The following is an 18,347-nucleotide window of genomic DNA, read 5'->3' as shown; positions in this document are numbered from 1 at the left end:
AATCCTTAGCTAATCCTTTAACATGAATTACAACATCTTCCCATGGAGGGAACCAAGACATTTAGTTCTGCAGCTATTATAATGTGAAACCAAGATTGAAGGATTGCTTCTATTAACTGGGGTTTATTGCTGGGTTGCTTCTGACTAACAAGTTTCTTTAGACAGCTCCATAGATTTTCAATTGGGTGAAGGTCTGGGCTATTCCCAGACCATTCCAGTAGTGGAATAGGATTATCTTGAAACGCCAAAAAAAAAGTGGTGTTATTTGCCATCAAACCTCAAAAACACACTTTTCCCAAAAGGTTTCCACAATTTTGTCCACTACTGTATCAGGAAATTCCTCCTTACTTCTAGGTTAATAATAATAATAATGTTTTAATTTGTATACCGCCCTTCTCCCGAAGGACTCAGGGCGGTGAACAACAAATAAAATACAAACAGAAACATACACCATAATTAAAATAACCCTTAAAAAACTGATTCAAGTATGCCAGAAATTTAAAATAACATTACACCCCATACAAATTACAACAATTTAAAACCCACAATTAAAATTTAAAATTTAAAATCAGGCCACTCCAGCCATATGGAATAAATAGGTTTTAAGTTCGCGGTGAAAGGTCCTAAGGTCAGGTAGTTGTCGAAGCCCGGGGGGAAGCTCATTCCACAGGGTAGGAGCCCCCACAGAGAAGGCCCTCCCCCTGGGGGCCGCCAGTCGACATTGTTTGGCTGACGGCACCCTGAGGAGTCCCTCTCTGTGAGAACGCACCGGACGCTGGGAGATAGAGGCCGGCAGTAGGCGGTCCCGTAAGTAGCCCGGTCCTAAGCCATGGAGCGCTTTAAAGGTGGTAACCAATATCTTGAAGCTTTTCTCCTTGATTTGCTTCCATCTGTTGCTTCTTGTCCTGCCCTCTGGTGCTTTGGAGAAGAGGTAGATGCCCTCCTCCTTGTGGCAGCCCCTTAGATATTGGAATGCTGCTATCATGTCACCCGCTAGTCCATGTTAGCAGTCTTCCCATATTTGAAGGGGTCACAGAAAAGAAGGGGCCAACCTATTCTCCAAAGCACCTGAAGGCAGGACAAGAAGCAATGAATAGAAACTAATCCAGGAGACAATCAGCCTAGAACTAAGGAGAAATTTCCTGAAATTAATCAGTAGAACAACTTGCCTCCAGAAGTTGTGGGTGCTCCAATACTGGAGGCTTTTAAAAAGGGAATGGACAACCGTTGGTCTGAAATGGTGTAGGGTTTCCTGCCTGAGCAGGGGGTTGGGCTAGAAGATCTCCAAGGTCCCTACCAACCCTGTTATTCTGTTAATCCTACTTTAGGCATGAAGCCAGTTGAGAGACAATGGGCCCGTCCTTCCCTCTCATCCCAGAAGACAATGCCAAACCACTTCTGAAAATGCTGCCAAAAAAAAAATTGCACATACTTCTCCATGTTGTCACCTGGAGCTAAACAGTTTAACACTTTTGGATTTGCACATTCGTCTGAATTACATAGTTAATATATGGAAATTGTCAGCTGGACAATAGAAATGGATTCTCCATGCTTTTATCACCGCCAAGAGATTAGTTCTTCCATATTTGAAAGGCTATTTTAGGACCATTAACCATTAACCCATTTTCTGCAAACTTAGAATTACTAGCTAATAAAATGAATTGGATTTGCACAGCTCATTCAACAGCCACAAAAAAACCCTAAACCTGGTTAAAACCCAACTTCTAGTCCAGTTCCCTGCTCAAGCAGGAGACCCTATCCCATTTCAACTTCACTGTCCAGTCCAGGGGTCTCCAACCTTGGTCCCTTTAAGACTTGTGGACTTCAACTCCCAGAGATCTTCAGCCAGCTTTGCTGGGCAGCACAAAGAAATGACAGCCAATGACTTAAAAGCCAGCGATCAACACACCCCAATTAACACCTAAAAAGTCTCTTACAATAGGCACCCTATTAATACCATGCAGAGAACAGCACACAGTCTGCTAGAGAGAAGTTCCCTGAAGATGGGTTCTAAGAATGAGTCCAAAAGCTTGGAAGAAAAAACTTCTGATCATGGTGATTGACCCAAATTGGACATTTGCCACGGTTATGTAGCCAGCATGGCTACACACCAAAGTGCCTGGAATGCTGTTACTTTCCCACCAAAGTGGTACCTATTTATCTGCTCCCATTTGCATGCTTTCAAAATGCAAGGCGGGCAGGAGCTGGGGCAAGTCAGAATGGGACAACTTGCTACAGCCAACTCGCCATGGCCAACTCATTGTGGAGCAACTTGCTGTGGGACAATTTAACAATTCTATTTAATTATTTAAAATCAATTAAAAATTGTTCTCATTTTTGCAATTCATATTTCATTCTGTCCCTCTTTTTGCATCCTTTCTTTAATGATTCTATTCCACTATTTCTTTAATATTAGTGTAACCCTTGTCCTGCAGCGAGTTGTCCTGTATTGAATTGGTCATGGCGAGTTGGCCATGGTGAGTTGGCCATGATGAATAGTTACAAACCCGGAGCAAGTAACAGGAGCTCACCCATTATGCAGCACTTGGGTCTCGAACCCAGGCTGTCAGCTTTCCAGTTGACAAACGTAGCGCCTTTAACCGCTGAGCCATTGCGTCCCCTTGCAGGACGTTATTTTTAGATAATAGATATCAGTGACAGGTTTCTACCAGTTCGCGCGAACCAGTAGCAGCGGTGGCGAGAGGCTCCGCCCACCCACCTGGACATCATCAAGGACACTCTGCGCATGCGCAGAAGGTTCTGTGCATGCGCAGAAGTGCCGCACATGTGCAAAGCAAGCACACACGCGAGCTCACAGTTCCGAATGGTAGCGAAGGTAAGTGAAACCCACTACTGATAGATATGATTTGTTTTGCTTGGGCCAGCTTCTCTCTCTTTTATAGTATCTTCTCCTTCTTCATTATGTTTCCTTGAGGTTACTTACCTTTGGGGATCAGAGAAAGGCTGTGGCCAAGCTGGAGGATCAAGAAGCTTACCATGGCTGATCCACTTCGTGGTCCTCGTGTTCTTGTCAGCTTCCCCAGCGTGATAAAGCCTGCCGTCGAAAGGATCTCTGATTTCCCAAGAATCTTTTCTCCTATTTTCTTGCAGTCAACGTAGAGTCTGACCCAGCCATGGCTCACCGACACATGGACCTGCCCAACAGACAGAAACTGTTGAGTCTTGTTCTTGATTGCAGAGTGTGCATCACAATGCAACACAATTTGGAAACCTCTGAGCCCCCTGAATTATTCCCCCCTACATTCTGGAAAGAATTGCAGCCATAAGTGAGCTGTTGCGTCCTGAGCTTAGATTATAGATAAAAAGTTGAATTTCTAATGCAGGGGTGCCAAACACAAGGCCCGGGGGCTGGATCTAGCCCGTGGGGTGGTTAGAACTGGCCTGCGGTGCCACCTGAAAACAGCAAAGGACCGGCTCGCGATGCCTCTGCCAGTGAAAATGGAGTTTGGGAGGGCCGTGGGCAGCCCTTCTGAGGTCCATTTTCACTGGCAGAGGGTTGCAGGAGGCCATCACAGCCGAAAACGGAGCTCGGGAGCCTGTTTTTGCTGGTAGAGTGCTTGGGCCACCACAGGCACCCCCGAAATAACTGAGGTTGAGTTGGCCATGCCCATCCCATCCCCTCGAGGTCAAACACAACCCTGATGCGGCCCTCCATGAAATTGAGTTTGACACCCCTGTTCTAATGAGTTAAGTTCCACCCCTTATGATTCTATCAAGATACAGGTAGTCCTTGATTTACAAGAGCTTGTTTAGCGACTGTTCAAAGTTACTGAAACGGCACTGAAAAAAAGTGACTTATGACCATTTTTCATACTTACGACCATTGCAGCATCCCGATGGTCATGAGATCAAAATTTCAGACTCTTGTAACTGACTTAAATGAGGTCATGTAAACATATTTTGTAACCTTCCCCAAAGTCAATGGGGAAGCCGGATTCATGATAGCTGTATTGCTGACTTAATAATTGCAATGACCCACTTAACAACTGTGGCAAGAAAGGTCGCAAAATAAGGCAAAATTCACTTAAAATGTCTCACTTAACAAATGTGTCACTTAGCAACAGAAATTTTGGGCTCAATTGTGGTCGTAAGTTGAGGACTATCTGGCATCATTAAGCACACAGAAAATTTTTTAGTTTATAAGTAATTCTTTGATATTTGTCGTCCTGGGCCTTGGAAACTCTTACCTGATGTAAATTTTCAATTTACAGTAAATTTGCATTTACTAAATACAAATACATGCATAACAGCTTGCCTTGGGTAGATGGGAGGTGTATGAATATGATTCATAAAGAAATTTAAACTTTTATGTATGCTCACATTTGGCATTTGCTTATTCCTGGGGTGGAGCTGATTCAGAAAGTTTTTTTGCCACCTTCTGTCAAGCAAAATTAATCTGGGGAAGCCAGATTAATTTAACTAACTTAATAATGGCAGCAATTCACTTAACAACTGTGGCAAGAAAGGTCGTAAAACGGGGCAACATTCAGTTAACAACCGTCTTGCTTAGCAACAGTCTTTGGGACCGCCTTCTGTTACCGCATGCCTCCAACCGCCCGGTGCGCTCCCACAGAGAGGGTCTCCTCAGGGTGCCGTCGGCCAAACAGTGTCGGCTGGCGACCCCCAGGGGGAGAGCCTTCTCTATGAGGGCACCTACCCTCTGGAATGAGCTTCCCCCAGGACTTCATCAACTTCCTGACCTCTGGACCTTTCGCCGCGAGCTGAAGACGTATTTATTCTTCCGCGCAGGACTGGCATAAAAAAGGTTTTTTTAAAAAATTGGATTTTAAATGGGGTTTTATTTTATAATATGTATTTTATAATTTAATTTATTGGCCACATCGAATAAGTTTTTTAATAGTGATTTTAATTGTATTGTATTTTATTTGGCTATTAACCGCCCTGAGTCCTTCGGGAGAAGGGCGGTATAAAAATTAAAATATTATTATTATTATTATTATTATTATTATTATTATTATTATTATTGTTGTTGTTGTTGTTGTTGTTGTTGTTGTTGTTGTTGTTGTTATTATTATTATTATTATTATTATTATTATTATTATTATTAACAGAAATTCCGGTCTCAATTGCGGCTGTAAAGGTCAAACTAGGTTTGAGGTGTCCCACTAATTATGTCAGTTTAACTTTCAAAACTCTTTTAATATTTCGAGGCATGAGAGATTCTTTCTCTTTGCTAATTTTCTTTATCCTTCCACACACATATTCTTGGATACTTGTGTGCATAAATTTATGTAAATTAGCACAGAGAGACAGGATGGCATTTAGTCCTTCATTATGATGCTGGCACACATCCCCAAATTTCAACATAGGCGCATATAAGCATGCGAACAAATATCCTGAGCAGATTTTTTTTAAAAAAAGAATCGTTATTTTGAAAAATCAAAGCGAGGAGGAGGCAGCAGAATTTGGGGCGTGTACTGTGCTTGTGAATATCTCTTTTAGGAAAAGGACCTTATGAAAGCTTCCATAGAATATCTTCTTCACTTCCTGTTGATCAAAGGTGATCTCTTCTACATCGGCTTCATGGTCCCGATAGAAATATACCAGTGATTTCTTAAGAGCTACAGGGGGGGAAAAAAAAGAAGACAAATAAACTGAAAAGTTTTACAAAATTCTGTATAGTGTCCTTCCTCAACCTAATTCAGATGTCCTTGACTTATCACAACTGACTCCAACATTTCTGTGGCTAAGTGAGACATTTGTTAAGTGAGTTTTGCCTCATTTTATGACCTTTTTTGCCACAGTTGTTAAGTGAATCACTGCAGTTGTTAAGTTAGTAAAATGGTTATTACGTGGCAGAAACCAGGCTGTGAATACAAGCGAAACCCCATCTATTGGGATGCAGGCAACACGTGAAACCACACACCCTCTGGTCCATGGAAAAACCTCTCTCCACAGAACCGGTCCCTGGTGCCCAAAAGGCTGGGGGTTGCTACTGTAATTCCTTGCATCAGAATGGAGTCAGAGCATTTACTGACCAGATGCCCTTCCTGACGCCTATCTGGTGTTCACAGCAGACAATAACTCATTGCGCCTAGAGAGAGAAATATCTGCCACTATCTAGAATTGAACTCATAGCCTCCAGATTATGAGGTGAGAGCTCTACCTCCAGGTCGTCATGCCACTCCCAATGTTAAAAAGAATTAAGGAGAACCAAACCAACTGCTACCATCAAATCAAGTACCATAATGATAAGTTTGGAAAGGACATTCTGAGGTCTTAAGGCAGTGATGGCTAACCTTTTTGCCACCGCGTGGCAAAAGCGTGGGGAGTGGGGGGGGATTGCATGCATAATTCAATTCCCCCTGCCCCCCTGTACGTGTATGACCCTCCATACGACTCACACTTTTGGCACACGATGGCAAAAAGGTTACTGGTGGGCCCAGTAGGCCTGTTTTTTTGCCGTCCCCAGGCTCCAGAGGCTTTCTTGGAGCCTAGGGAGGGCAAGAACGGCCTTCCCCACCACCCTGGAGGCCCTCCAGAGGCCAGAGGTGGCCTGTTCCTGACTTCTGGTGGGCCCGGAAGGCCTGAAAGTCAGTTGGCCAGCTGGAGCTGGAGCTGAGCTAGGCCAATGCTCACGTGCCCACAGATATGGCTCCACGTGCCACCTGTGGCACGCATGCCATAGGTTCGTCATCACCGTCTTAAGGGCTTCATTTCAAGGAGCAACAGAATCCTCTCCCAGAAGGTTGTACCTCTACTTACGATCAAGAATGACGCTGAGAAGCGGTTGGAAGTCCTCATCTGTTATCTGCCAGATAGAAAAGGCTTCTCGGGGACTTTCTGGTAGAAGGCGGAGTAGAAAAGTAATGGTGTATTCCATTGGAAGTCCAAAAGGTAATACCTCACTGGGGGAAACAACAGAGAGATTTCTCTATGAAATATCTTACGGTGACGATCATAAAGTCATCACAGAGTTATAAAAAGTACAACTTGCCTTAAATCAACGTTACATTAAAGGGACTAATCATCCACCTTTAGGGAGGACAGTCCTTCTTTTGTAAGTTCTGTCCTCTCTCGAAAAGTGTCCTCCTACATGTCCTCCTTTTCGATATTATTATTATTATTATTATTATTATTATTATTATTATTATTATTATTATTATTATTATTATTATTATTATTTATTTGATTTTTATACCGCCCTTCTCCCGAAGGACTCAGGGTGGTGTACAGGCAAGATAAAACCAACAATACAATATACAGGTTAAAATACAATTTAAAAAAACTTATTTAAATTAGCCTGGAGATTAAAATTTACCATACACTAAAAACCCCGTTTAAAAATTAATAAATTTAACATTAAAATTCCAATTTAAGCCAGCCCCGCGCGGATAAAGAGATGTGTCTTCAGTTCGCGACAGAATGTCCGAAGGTCAGGTATTTGGCGTAAACCCGGGGGAAGCTCGTTCCAGAGTGTGGGAGCCCCCACGGAGAAGGCCCTTCCCCTGGGGGCCACCAGCCGGCATTGTTTGGCGGACGGTACCCTGAGAAGTTCCTCTCTATGGGAGCGTATGGGTCGGTGGGAGGCGTGTGGTAACAGCAGGCGGTCCCGTAAGTACCCAGGTCCTAAGCCATTTGAAGACTAATCTATAAATCTCCATAGTCAATCGATGCCGATCCATCCGTTGCATGTGATGTGATGTCATTTGACATGACGATTCGTCAAGGCTCGGTACAGTGCGGCGAGACGCGATTATGAGACGCATGCGCTCCGCACAGGAGAATTGTTTTGAGAGAGTGCACCGCGCACAAGAGTGCATCACATGCAAGTGGCTTCATTTACTTCTTACCGAAACACGACACGGCACACTTCTTTCTCAGTGAATATTCAGTCATACACAGGGGAGCACAATCATTCACGTTTTATTAATTCATTATCTATTTAATAATTTCCAAATATGTATCATTTTATTTGCAAGTTTATTTCTTCAATGGAAAAGTACTCATTTAAATAATAATTAATAGGCATGTAAGCATAATTACAATATAAAATTTTATTGTTACAAATGCTTTTTATTATGCATTTATCATATTATAGTGTATTCTGTATTATTGTTGCAGTGAATAAAATGTTTCTTTTATTTACGATATTTTTTTCTTCTTCAATTTATTTGTGTCCTCCTTCTCATCGTAAAACTGTTGGTCACCTTAGTTATATATAAAGTCATTGAGGTGAAAATGATGTCATTTAGTCCAATTGCCTGCTCAGTGCAAGATCTAGTACAGTGATGGCTAACCTTTTTGCCATCACGTGCCAGGAGGGGGGGAGGGGAAAGATTCATGCACATGTGTGCCAACACCCATAATTTTATGCGCCCCGCCCACGTGCATGCACACCCCCCCACTCCTGGCCCATGATGGCCCAGTAGGCCCGTTTTTCTTTCTCACCAGGCTCCAGATCCTCGCTAAGCATCTGGGGAGGGTGAAAACAGCCTTCTCGGAGGCCTACCGGAGGCCTGAAACGGCCCATTTCCCAACTTCCGGTTGGACAGGAAGTGACGTTTTGTGCTGTCCCCAGCCTCCAGAGCCTCTCTAGGAGCCTCTGGAGGCTGGGGACAGCAAAAAAGTCACTTCCTGTCCAACCAGAAGTTGGGAAATGGGCCAGATGGCCTGGGGAAGACTATTTTCACCCTCTCTAGATGCATAGAGAGGATCTGGAGCCAAGTGAGAAAGAAAAACGGGCCTTCCCCACCCCCTGCAGGCTCTCCGGAGGCAGGAAACAGCCTGTTTCCCTACTTCTAGTGGGCCCAGAAGGCCTGAAAATCAGCTGGCTGGCATGCGCATGCGCGCTGGAGCTGAACTGGCATGCCCACTAATATGGCTATGCGTGCCACCTCTGGCACGCGTGCCATAGGTTCGCCATCACGGATATAGTAGAACATTTCTGACAGAGGACTATCCAGCTTCCATCTGAAGTCCAGCAGGGGAAGAACCCATCAGTGTCTCCTTTTGTACGGCCTCTACAGGCAACTATTAGTACTTGGACAAAAGGCTATTAAGTTGTTTCAATCCAATTCTTTTTAATGGTCTTTAACTTAGTGATGGATTGCTTTAGAAAGATAAACTACCTCTACGGGCAACGGTTAGTTCCTGGATCGAAGACTATCAACAATAGTATAGCCTTTATTGTCATTGTACGTCATGTATACAACGGAATTGGTTTTAGCCTCTCTGGTGCAATCCATGACAAAAAATACAAACAACATAAATAGTATAAAGAATAATCCCTATGCAAGTAATTAGAGGGGGGAAAAGGAGAAAGAAAGAAAAAGAAAAAACTAGTCATACGTTTCCGCTGGTGCGTGGAGTGATTGAGGTTGTGTTTAAGAGTCTGACAGCCCAAGGACAGAAACTATTTTTAAACCTATTTGTTTGGCTGGCTATGCTTCCATGTCTTCTGCCCGATGGTAGAAGTGCGAAGAGACACTGACCAGGGTGTGAATCATCTCTGAGTTATCTTCCTTACTCTGCTAAAACAGCGAGACCTGGCGATGTCATCCAGTGGTGCTAGAGGGCAACCAATAGTTTCTTGTGCCGAACTGATCACTCTCTGTAGTGCCTTCCTGTCCGCAGCAGTTAAACCAGCGTACCATACTGTAATGCAGTATGTGAGGACACTTTCTATCATGGACCGATAGAAAGAGGTCATCAGCCGTTGTTCCGCCTGATTTTTTCGCAGGACTCTAAGAAAATGAAGTCTCTCTTGGGCCTTGCCAATCAGCTGGGACACCCGGTAATATTGAACTGCAAACTAGGGCATACAAAACTTTTGCCAGACCAATTCTTGAATACAGCTCATCTGTCTGGAACCCATATTGCATATCGGACATTAATACAATCGAACGAGTCAAGAGATATTTCACAAGAAGAGTCCTCCACTCCTCTGCTCATAACAAAATATCTTATGCCACCAGACTGGAGGTTTTGGGCTTAGACAACTTAGAACTTTGCCGCCTTCGGTCTTGTCGTGTCCCACTCCTCTGCTGACGGCCAGGTCGGGGAAGTCCGTATCAAGCGTGCCTCTGCAGCTCTGCCAAAGTCCTATCAGAGTTCTCAAGGCAGGCAGGAGACCAGGAAGTGACTTCAGCAATCCAAGGTAGACTTTGCCTGACTCAGAGAATGCCAGAAAGCAGATCCTTTATATAGACCAGGGGGTGTGGCTCCATGACTCAGCACTTATCCAGGCCTGCCCCTCCCTTCCTTTTGGTGACGGCGCCTCTCCATTCTCCAGAAGCGTGGATCTATCCATTGCATCGTTTCGTCTCCAGCTGTTGGTAATCTCAGCTCGTGGCTGGCTTCAGGTGCACATGCTATCGGAGGGAGGTTTGTTTGTTCGGCCTGTCCGGGCATGGTGCCAGGGCTGGGGGCTGGAGGCATGCCAGGACATTCTTCAGCACTATCAGCGTCTGGCAGGAGATAAGAGGGGCCCGGCTGCGGCAGGGGGAGCAGGCGAGACACAACAGGTCTGACCTAAGCATAGTACATAAAATCATCTGCTACAATGTCCTACCAGCCAATGAATGCTTCAACGAAAACAATACAAGAGCAGACAATAGATACAAACTCCTGGTAAACCGATCCAAACTAGATTGCAGAAACTACAACTTCAGTAACAGAGTTGTCAACACCTGGAATGCACTACCTGACTCTGTGGTTTCTTCCCCAAACCCCCAAAACTTTAACCTTAGACCGTCTACTATTGGCTTCACCCCATTCCTAAAAGGTCTGTAAGGGGCATGCATAAGAGCACCAGCGTGCCTACCGTCCGTGTCCTAATGTTTTCTTTTATTCGTACCCTTTACGTGTGGTTATAATCATGTTTACACTTGTATCTGTCATAAAATACATGCTTGACGAAATAAATAAATAAATAAATAATAAAGCACTCCCAAGAATCTTGGGAGAAATCCTTGATTGGCTAGTCCCAGAAATTGGAGAGCGGGAAAAATAGATGAACCTCTTTGTTTTGCTGCCTCCATGGAATCCTAGGGCTGGAAAGGACTTTGGAGGTCTTCTAATCCAGCCATCTGCTCAAGGCAGGAGACCTTATACTATCTCAATCAAATAGTTGTCCAGTCTACTCTTGAAAACCTCCTGTGATGGAGCACCCACACCTCCAGGAAGCCAGCTATTCCACTGATTAATGTTTCCCATTGTCAGGAAATTTCTCCTTACTGTCAGTTCAGAGCAGTTTGTCCATGGGCTTCACAGCAAGCTCACAGAAGTGGACACCATTTGGGCATGCGAGGGACAAACCTTGCAGTTGCAGAAAGCTTCTGCAATGCTGTGCGGACTGCATTATTAAGACAACAAAATCAAGCAATTCTTCCCTGGGCTGCCTCACATAAGCAGCCGCCATTTTTGGCACACCCCAAAGGAATTGCAGGCATTGTTGTGGCCCGACAGTGGCCAGCGGAGCTGGTGGCAAACTCAGACAGTGAGGAGGTTGGGGAGGAACATGGGCCAGTCCTGGAGTCTGGGGAAGGCTCTGACGAGTCCTCTGTGTCGGAGGCAGAGATGGGGCCAGAGCCGTCTGACAATTATCAGCTGCCTTCAGAGTCAGAGATCAGTGTGGCTGAAGAACAGCTGGAGCCTGTTCCCGATGTGCACATGCGCAGAGCTGCCAAGAGAAGAGAACAGCTAAGGAACAAGGGTCGACTCAGGAGTAAAGCCACAGATGGACGGTGAATGGCCCCTCCTATAGGGAATAAAGAGGAGCAAAGGGGAGGGAAGTTTGCAGGAGACAATTAGTTCAATTCATTAAGGTGAAGATCTGTTCCTGACTTCTTGCCAAGTAATTGCTGCTACAGCATGGCGTTTAGAAGATATCGGTCTGGCCGCTCTCCAAGACTGATAAAGGCCTGTAGTTGTGAAATCTCATGAAAGACTTCTTTTCCCGGGACTTTGCTGGAGAGGAATTCCCTTTAACCTAAATAAAAGAGGTTTTATTGGGACGAGGAGTCCGCTTCATTATCTTGGGAGGCCTAGGGCCTAGGTCAGAACATGCATGAGGAAAATGAGAGATGTTGCCAGGAGACAGCCACGTGGCCCAGGGATGCGTGAACTGAACTCCTTCCCCAACATGAAGTCTGAAAATGTTCAAAAGATAAGTGTGTGATGTAAGATGGGCGTGAATAGGCCTGTGGGGTCGTGGCAGGGCAGGGTGGGGGGAGAGAGGCAGTAGCCCTGCCGTTGGTCGTATGTGCAAATGACCGCAGATGTTCAGCAGCGGTTGCAACTTTGAAGTAGCTTTTGATGAATCTGTCATAAGTTTGAACAGCCTTTAAGTGACCTGTCATATCTCAAGGACTACCTGTACTACCAAAAGAAACCAACAAAGAGGTTGTCATCAGGAGTCAATCTTTTTTTTAAAGGAATCATAATATGATCTTCCCTTGAGGTCATTAGGTCCAACTTCCGCTCAGTGCAGAAATGTACACGTAGTCCTTGACTTACAACAGTTCGTTTAGTGGCCGTTCAAAGTTAGAACAACACTGAAAAAGTGACTTATGACCGCTTTTTGCATTTATGACCTTTTGCAACAGCCCCATGAGGATCAACATTCAGACGCTTAGCAACTGACTTATGTTGTGTATTTATGTATTTATGACGGTTGCAATATCCCGGGGTCATATCACCATATTTTGCAATCTTCTGACAAGATCCATTTAATAATCACTGAACAACTGCAGTGATTCACTTAACGACTATGGCAAGGAAGGTTATAAAACGGGGCAAAACTCACATAAGAACTCTCTAGTTAGCAAAGGAAAATTTGGGCTCAAGTGTGGCCGTAAGTCGAGGACTATCTCTAATGCGGCTACGGATAAGGGAGCCTGCTATCTAGAACTTTCTCCATGTAGTTTTTTTGCTAGTTTTTACTTAATATAAATTTATTGGTGTCAATAAAGCGAAAAGTAGGATATAATCCGAAGTTCACCTCAAATGCTACTCGACTAAGGAAGAAATGCAATAAATATCTTCTTTGATGTCTTATTTTAATAATTGATCGGAAAGTTGGTCTGCCGTAGCAATTTAAATTTTGCTCCTCTATGCTAGCTGGCGTGAAAAATAATACTACTTGAAAGTTATATGACAGCTGGTACATTTGATAGCTGGTGCAGTCTTGTGGTTAAGAACTGGAGCTATGAAACAGTCCCTTGATTGAATTTCACCCCTTCCATCCTCGGACCAATTTTAGCCAAGTCATTCTGATGGATTCAGGTAATGTAAGATTAAGGATAATGTTCTATATTACACGATTATTACGAGGCTTCGTAAGAGAGAATGTGTGACGGGAGCTGATGCAAAGGGTTAAAAAAAATAAGCTCCTAATAGGTTGAAGGGGAAAAAAAAGATCACCAAATGCCAAAACAACACCTGAATGAAAATGTCACAGGCAAATTCGACTTACAACCATTCGTTTAGTGACTGTTCAAAGTTATAGCAGCACTGAAAAAAGTGACTTACGACCAGTTTTCACGCTTATGACCGTTGTGGCATATTTTGATCATGGTCACGTGATCAAAATTCGGTTGCTGGGGCAACAGGCATGTATTTATGACAGCTGCACTGTCCTGTGATCACCATTTGTAACCTTCCCAGCTGGTTTCCAACAAGCAGTGAAGCCAGATTCGTTTAACAACCGCATGAATCAGTTAACTGCATTGATTCGCTTAACAAATATGGTAAAAAAATGGTCATAAAATTGGGCAAAGCTCACTTTACAACAATTAATCAGTGGAACAACTTGCCCCAAGAAGTTGTGAATGCTCCAACACGAAGTTTTTAAGAAGAGATTGGATAACTATTTATCTGAAATGGTATAGGGTTTCCTGCCTGAGCAGGGGGTTGGACTAGAAGATCTCCAAGGTCCCTTCCAACTCTGTTATTCTATTCTATTCTATTCTATTCTATTCTATTCTATTCTATTCTATTCTATTCTATTCCATTCCATTCCATTCCATTCCATTCCACATTTTCTATTCTATTCCACATTTTCTATTCTATTCTATTCTATTCTATTCTATTCTATTCTATTCTATATTTTCTATTCTATTCTATTCTATTCTATTCTATTCCATTCCATTCCATTCCACATTTTCTATTCTATTCCACATTTTCTATTCTATTCTATTGTATTCCACCTATTCTATTCTATTCTATTCTATTTCATAGTTTCTATTCTATTCTATTCTATTCTATTCCATTCCATTCCATTCCATTCCACATTTTCTATTCTATTCCACATTTTCTATTCTATTCTATTGTATTCCACCTATTCTATTCTATTCTATTCTATTCTATTCTATTCTATTTCATAGTTTCTATTCTATTCTATTCTATTCCATTCCATTCCATTCCATTCCATTCCATTCCACATTTTCTATTCTATTCCACATATTCTATTCTATTCTATTCTATTCTATTCTATTCTATTCTATTCCATTCCATTCCATTCCATTCCATATTTTCTATTCTATTCTATTCCATTCCCTTCCATTTAGCTGCCTTTCAGCTAAATTGTGGTTGTAAGTTGAGGTCTACCTGTACCAGATTCAAAATTGCTACCATATAAAATTTTGGCTTATATTAATACAAGCAGCCTTTCTGTTTGGATATGGGTCACAATGCCCCATCATTAAATGGCCTATCTAGTTATTAATCAAGCTGGCATCATAAACTTTTATAAATCCTTAATAAGACCACACCTGGAATCCTGCATCCAGTTTTGCTTACCACATTACAAAAAAGATGTTGAGACTTTGAAAAAAGTGCAAAGAAGAGCAACTACTATGATCAAAGGCCTGGAGACAAAAGCATATGAACGGTGGCAGGAACTGGTATGGCCAGTCTAAAGAAACGAAGGACTAGGAGGGGACATGATAGCAGTAGTCCAGTATTTGAGGAGCTGCCACAAAGAAGAGGATGTCAACTTATTTTCCAAAGCACCAGAGGGCAGGACAAGAAGCAATGGATGGAAATTAATCAAGGAGAGAAGCAACCTGGAATTGAGGAGAAACTTCCTAACAGTGAGGACAATTAACCAGTGGAACAGATTGCCTCCAGAAATTGTGGGTGATTCATCACTGGAGATTTTTAAGAAAAGACTGGAAAAGACTTATCTGAAATGGTATAGGGTCTCCTGCTTTTTTTTTTTATTTACATTTATATCCCGCCCTTCTCCGAAGACTCAGGGCGGCTTACAGTGTGTTGTGTCTTGTCCGCTCTCACCGCAGCCGGGGTCTGCTTATCTGCTCCCAAACACGGAGGAATGTATGCCTCCCGGCCCCAGTCCTGGCTCCATGCCCAGACAAGCTGCAGAGGAGGGGGCACCTCCCGGTCCCAGCCCTGGCTCCATGCCCAAGCAGGCTGCAGAGGAGGGAGCATCCCCCGGCCCCAGCCCTGGCTCCATGCCCAGGCAAACGGAGCAGCTAGACCCCCCCCCCTCCTCCACAGCATGTGAGCCTGAGGAAAGTTTACTTCCAACAGCTGATTGGAGTGACCCTCGCATCAGAAGATTGGATAGGCGGAGGCAACAGAAGGAAGGGAGGGGCAGGCCTTAATGAGTGCTGAGTCATGGAGCCACACCCCATGGCCTATATAAAGGATCTGCTTTCTGGCAGTCTCTGAGTCAGGCAAAGTCGAACTTATCTTGCTGAAGTCACTTACTGGTCTCCTGCCTGCTCTGAGGACTTTGCTAGGACTTTGGGCAGAGCTGCAGAGGCAAGCCTGATTTGGATTTCCCTGACCCGGCCGTCAGCGGAGGAGTGGGACACGACACAGTGTGTAAGGCAATAGTCTCATTCTATTTGTATATTTACAAAGTCAACTTATTGCCCCCCCCAACAATCTGGGTCCTCATTTTACCTACCTCATAAAGGATGGAAGGCTGAGTCAACCTTGGATCTAGTGGGACTAGAACCTGCAGTAATTGCAGGCAGCTGTGTTTTAATAACAGGCTTCTTACAGCCTGAGCCACACCATGGCTTGAGCAGGGGGATGGACCCAGAAGAGCTCCAAGGTCCCTTCCAGCTCTATTCTGATTGATTGACCTCCAAGAATTCCAAGCCATATTGACCTTTAGACTTTAGGAACAGTAGACCCAATGCCATTGAATTGGATTGCACCACAGTCCATACATGATAAGCGCCCAAGGGACTTGTGTCGTTGGATTCCAAGATCTGAAGGTTGTCTAGGCTACCACTTCCTTAGGAAAGGTCTATGGAGATTCTCAGTCATCCAGGTCATGGTTGTCCCAAAGGTGTACTTTTCAAGAGGCAACTGGACCTTCTGGTTTTTCTTTGAAGACATTTTGCTTCTCATCCAAGAAGCTCTTTAGCTCAGAAGAAGCTTCTTGGATGAGAAGCGAAACGTCTTCAAAGAAAAACCAGAAGGTCCAGTTGCCTCTTGAAAAAGCATCTTTGGGTGAAGTTAAAGGTTTCCGCTGTCCAGTAGTGTCCAACTCTAATCTCCATTTTTTAACCAAAGATCTCCAAAATCCCTTCCAACTCTGTTATTCTGTTACTCTGTTAAAACCTGTATAAATGCTTTAATTGCCTTCGCCTAAAGAGACCAGTCTTCTATTTATTTTATTTAGAATAGAATAGAATAGAATTTTTTATTGGCCAAGTGTGATTGGACACACAAGGAATTTGTCTTGGTGGATATGCTCTCAGTGTACATAAAAGAAAAGATACGTTATTTATTTATTTATAATTTAATTTCTATACCGCCCTTCTCCCGAAGGACTCAGGGCGGTTTACAGCCATATTACAAACCAACACAGAGTACAAACAACAAATTTAAAAGCAGAATTAAAACCAAATATTTAATAGGCCAAATCAAACTAAAACGGTCATAGACCGACATAAAAGCCATTTAAAATTTCGATTTAAAATTTCGCTTAGGCCAGTCCCGCTATGAAAGTTAGCTCCATTTTTGTCTGCAGTAAAATACTGTATCTATTCTAACTCAATTGTGTCTATAAGTCTAATGCTGAGTAAGTCAATTCCAGAATCAAGAGTTGAGAATCTGGTGAGTGCGGGGGGGGGGGGACACCCTAGATTTAGACTTGCTGGGCTGAAGCATAACAAACTCTTGTTCTATTAATCCAGTTTTCTCCTGAACCATTGGATTATAACACCCATAATTCCTAAATTCCTGATTGCTTATTTGTACCCTATGCTTATCATTAAGTGTTGTATCACTAAGTGTTAAATTGTACCCTATGACCATCATTTATGTTGTAAATGTTGTACCTTGATGAAGGTATCTTTTCTTTTATGTACACTGAGAGCATATGCACCAAGACAAATTCCTTGTGTGTCCAATCACACTTGGCCAATAAAGAATTCTATTCTATTCTATTCTATTCTATTCTATTCTATTCTATTCTATTCTATTCTATTCTATTCTATTCTATTCTATTCTAAATAATATTTTTCCGAAGTATAAAAAAGGCTGAGCACCAAAGAATTGAGGCTTTTGAACTCTGGTTCTGAAGAAGACTCCTGTGAGTTCCTTGGACTACAAGGCAATCCAACCGGTCAGTCCTAGAGGAGATCAACCCTGACTGCTCTTTAGAAGGCCAGATCCTGAAGATGAAACTCAAATACTTTGGCCACCTAATGAGGGACTCACTGGAGAAGAGTCTAATACTGGGAAAGATTGAGGGCAAAAGAAGAAGGGGACGACAGAGAATGAGGTGGCTGGATGGAGTCACTGAAGCAGTAGGCGTGAGCTTAAACAGACTCCAAAGGATGGTAGAGGACAGGAAGGCCTGGAGGAACGTTGTCCATCAGGTCACAATGGGTCAGACATGACTTCGCAACTAACAACAACAAACAGCTTGAGAAGACTGTGAGTTTTTGATCAGTCAAGCAAACCCACATATTATTGTTTTGATCCATGCTGATTGCTCCTTTTTAATGACCAGATAATCATAAATTAAAGAGATGATATTCAGGATTATTTTTTTCTCTTTGGAACAACATTCAAATATCCTTAAAACTCAGCTAAGGAGATTTTCCTATTTGTTTGTTTTAAACTTCCACAAGTTCTGGCTGTAAGAAAAAAAAAACTAATCTGAATCTCTGAGCATTTTAACGAAGGGCACCCGGGGGAATCTCACAAATTCAATATGAAGAAGCTTACCTTCTTTCAACAAGATTACAATTATCCTTCTGTTTCAGCAATTAAACTTAAAAAGGAAGTTACAACTGCTTTGCAATAAGCCAGTCTGTTTCAATTTGCTAAGTTGTTAGCTATAATAGAATCAAATGGCATATAGGCTGAATTAT

At 43.0% G+C, this 18,347-nt stretch overlaps 1 protein-coding gene across 1 annotated transcript in view; it reads right to left on the bottom strand.

Annotated features, from left to right (window-relative positions):
* Positions 1-18,347, bottom strand: part of COL20A1 (collagen type XX alpha 1 chain) — a 265,731-nt gene that overhangs the window by 87,522 nt on the left and 159,862 nt on the right. The window contains exons 24-26 of the mRNA XM_058174284.1: positions 6,748-6,890; positions 5,494-5,603; positions 2,997-3,155 (exon numbers count right to left, since the gene is read on the bottom strand). Of these exons, the coding sequence (XP_058030267.1) occupies positions 2,997-3,155; positions 5,494-5,603; positions 6,748-6,890 (412 nt within the window). The remainder of the gene's footprint in view (positions 1-2,996; positions 3,156-5,493; positions 5,604-6,747; positions 6,891-18,347) is intronic.

This window comes from Ahaetulla prasina, chromosome 3 (assembly GCF_028640845.1).
Source record: "Ahaetulla prasina isolate Xishuangbanna chromosome 3, ASM2864084v1, whole genome shotgun sequence".
Taxonomy (NCBI): Eukaryota; Metazoa; Chordata; class Lepidosauria; order Squamata; family Colubridae; genus Ahaetulla; species Ahaetulla prasina.
The sequence above is the reverse complement of the archived record's forward strand: the minus strand, read 5'-3'. Positions and strand labels throughout refer to the sequence as shown.